The sequence below is a fragment of the Mirounga leonina genome, unplaced genomic scaffold (assembly GCF_011800145.1).
Source record: "Mirounga leonina isolate KUSES-001 unplaced genomic scaffold, KU_Mleo_1.0 Mir_127, whole genome shotgun sequence".
Lineage (NCBI taxonomy): Eukaryota > Metazoa > Chordata > Mammalia > Carnivora > Phocidae > Mirounga > Mirounga leonina.
The window spans coordinates 59,912,157-59,915,233 of NW_023270316.1; the positions used below are offsets into that span (position 1 = coordinate 59,912,157).

Below are 3,077 nucleotides of genomic sequence, written 5' to 3' on the forward strand. Positions count from 1 at the left end.
GAAGAATCAGGAAATTGATAGAAAACATTGAACATTTTCAATTCAGCACTTAAACAAGCGGTTTTGTTTTGAATTTTTGTATATTATAACAATAACAACTTCCAACAGTATATAATGAATAGAATGACTTTAGTTTTGAACACAGATATTTGTTTTTCTCAGTCAAAAAGCACGAGTGTGTGACGATACCCTATGACTATCATCTGGACCCTTTCTCAAAGCACATTTTGCTTATGTATGTGCATGTGTGCCTGTGTTTTTGTTTTACAAAAATGGCTCTTGTCCTCATTTGCCTTCTGTGAAAGTCATTAAAGAGCTAACTATATTGGTTACCCGTGTATATTACAAATATATAAGTCATCAAAGACCATTTATCATATTTCCAAAGAAAAGACAGGTATTTGAAGTAAATACTTCACAAGCAACGAGCCTTCTATTGAAATCACTGAACTCACTTTCAACTATTCAAATCAGAACATAAAAAATGAAAGTGTGGTTGACCACCTGACATTTTAGTAACATTGTTACATGGACTGCAGTAAGGACATAAAATTGCTATTTAAGAGGGAGTAAATGCTAAAATTAGCATACAGAGGTGCCTATTTGATTAGGACTCTGTTGTCTCTTCATCATGTAGTTCCACTTGCCTGCTTGGGGCTCACATAGCCATCTTCTCTTTCACTTTAAGCCTGTGGTTAATTTTCAAGTATGAGGGCCCATGGGGCGAGGCCTGGAGAGAAGGGCTGGAGGAGGTCAGGAAGGGGCCCCTGCAGAAGGCAGGCCTCTGTTTATTCACAGCGCAGGTGCAGGGAGGGTGGTGGGCAGGCTGGCCCCTGGGGCTTCCCGCAGTCAATCACCCCACCTGGGCTGCTGGGCGTCCCCTTGGGGCTGCTACACACAATGTGTGGCCTTTCTCTGTGACATCCCAAATAGGCAGAGGGGCCAGAGTTCACAGAGAGCAGGGCTTTTACCACTCGGCTGTTTTTAAAATTTAGTCCAGAAGTTAAATTGGGGATAGGGTCCCAAGTGGTAAAAATCCAAATAGTCTCTCTTTCCTCTCCAGTCTCCCTTCTTTATCCCCAGAGCGGTTCTGACAGTACCTTCGATTTCCTGCCTTGAGCCTCCCCACTCTATTTGAGGAGGTCACTGTTGTTTTTTCCCTCCTGTGAAACTCCTACTTAGCTTCCAGCCTTTGCAGGAAGTGCTTAATATTTTCAGCAACAAAAACCTGTCCTTGCAAGCTTCAGAAATACAACTTTCTTTAGGAAGAAGGAGAGTGAGACCAGAACCTATTCAGAAGCTGACAGCTTCTACCTGGATAGATGTTAGAAGAGGAAGAGGTGAGGAACTATGCAATATACTTCAGAGGACCAATTAATCTCTGAAAATAATTAATTATACCCTTCTTAAGGGCTAAACACTGTATTAAGAATAGAACAAGGAGGGAAAGAATTAGACACAGTTCCTACACTTTAGCTTACAATCTAGTTGGAAAGATAAAAGAATGGCACATTAGAACAGGGAACAATGAATTAAGTAGCTTATGTTTAAATCGTAGCAGTGCCAGTTAGTAGCTGTGTGACCTTGGCAAACTGCTTAACCTCTCTGAGCTTCTTTTATTTTAAGATTCTATTTATTTATTTGACAGAGAGAGAGAGAGAGAGAAAGAGAGAGAGGGGGAGAGAGAGCACAAACAAGTGAGCGGCAGGCAGAGGGAGAGGGAGAAGCAGACTCTCCGCTGAGCAGAGAGCCTGACTTGGGGCTCGATCCCAAGACTCCAGGATCATGACCTGAGTTGAAGGCAGATGATTAACTGACTGAACCACACAGACGTGCCCCTCTCTGAGCTTCTATTTCCTCATCAGTAAAATGAGGAAAATGATAGCATCTCCCTCACAGGACTGCTCTGAGGATTAGATGGGAAAATGCATTTAAAATGCATATCACTGGCGTCTTCTTCCTGCCTTGTCTTCGGCATTTTTGTTCTCAGAGCTGCTGATAGCAAGATGTCTTCAGGAAATGCCAAAATTGGGCATCCTGCCCCCAACTTCAAAGCCATGGCTGTTATGCCAGATGGCCAGTTCAAAGACCTCAGCCTATCTGACTACAAAGGAAAATACATCGTGTTCTTCTTTTACCCTCTTGACTTCACCTTTGTGTGCCCCAGGGAGATCACTGCTTTCAGTGACAGGGCAGAAGAATTTAAGAAACTCAACTGTCAGGTGATTGGTGCTTCTGTGGATTCTCATTTCTGTCTCCTGGCATGGATCAACACACCCAAGAAACAAGGAGGACTGGGACCCATGAACATTCCCTTGGTATCAGACCCCAAGCGTACCATTGCTCAGGACTATGGAGTCTTAAAGGCTGAGGAAGGCATCTCGTTCAGGGGCCTCTTTATCACTGATGATAAAGGTATCCTTAGGCAGATCATGGTAAATGACCTTCCTGTTGGCCGCTCTGTGGATGAGACTCTGCAACTGGTTCAGGCCTTCCAGTTTACTGACAAGCATGGGGAAGTGTGCCCAGCTGGCTGGAAGCCTGGCAGTGATAATATCAAGCCTGATGTCCAGAAGAGCAAAGAATATTTCTCTAAGCAGAAGTGAGCACTGTGTCATTTTAGGGCTGGGCTGCAGTGGGTGGCCATGAAAACAAAATCTCTTTTGTATTATTGTCATGCTTGGAACATAAAACTTTAGACTCTGTGCAGATGTGGTATGGGGACAGGACAGGCCTTTCCTGCAGGGGTTGGGGAGGCCAGCCTTTCTTCTTCTGGAGAGAAGGGCCTGAGCTGTTATGGGGCAGGCCAACTGTTATGTACAGTAGGAGGGCATCACTTTTTGTCTTTTGTTGTTTCTATTAAACTTGAAGTGAGAAAAAATAAAACAAAATAAAATGCATATCACTATTCCCTTCCTTCTCTTAATGTCCTCCATGCTATTCCTTATGTCCCACAAATAAGTGAAACCATATGATAATTGACTTTCTCTGCTTGACTTATTTCACTTAGCATAATCTCCTCTAGTCCCATCCATGTTGATGTAAAAGTTGGGTATTCATCCTTTCTGATGGCTGAG

The 3,077-nt window shown here is 43.3% G+C and overlaps 1 protein-coding gene across 1 annotated transcript; it reads left to right on the forward strand.

Moving 5' to 3' along the window:
* Nucleotides 1-1,954: 1,954 nt before the first annotated feature.
* Nucleotides 1,955-2,875, forward strand: LOC118009463 (peroxiredoxin-1-like). Its single transcript, XM_035003452.1, has one exon. The coding sequence runs from the start codon at nucleotides 2,007-2,009 to the stop codon at nucleotides 2,604-2,606; it is 600 nt and encodes a 199-aa protein (XP_034859343.1). The 5' UTR covers nucleotides 1,955-2,006; the 3' UTR covers nucleotides 2,607-2,875.
* The last annotated feature ends 202 nt before the right edge of the window (nucleotides 2,876-3,077 follow it).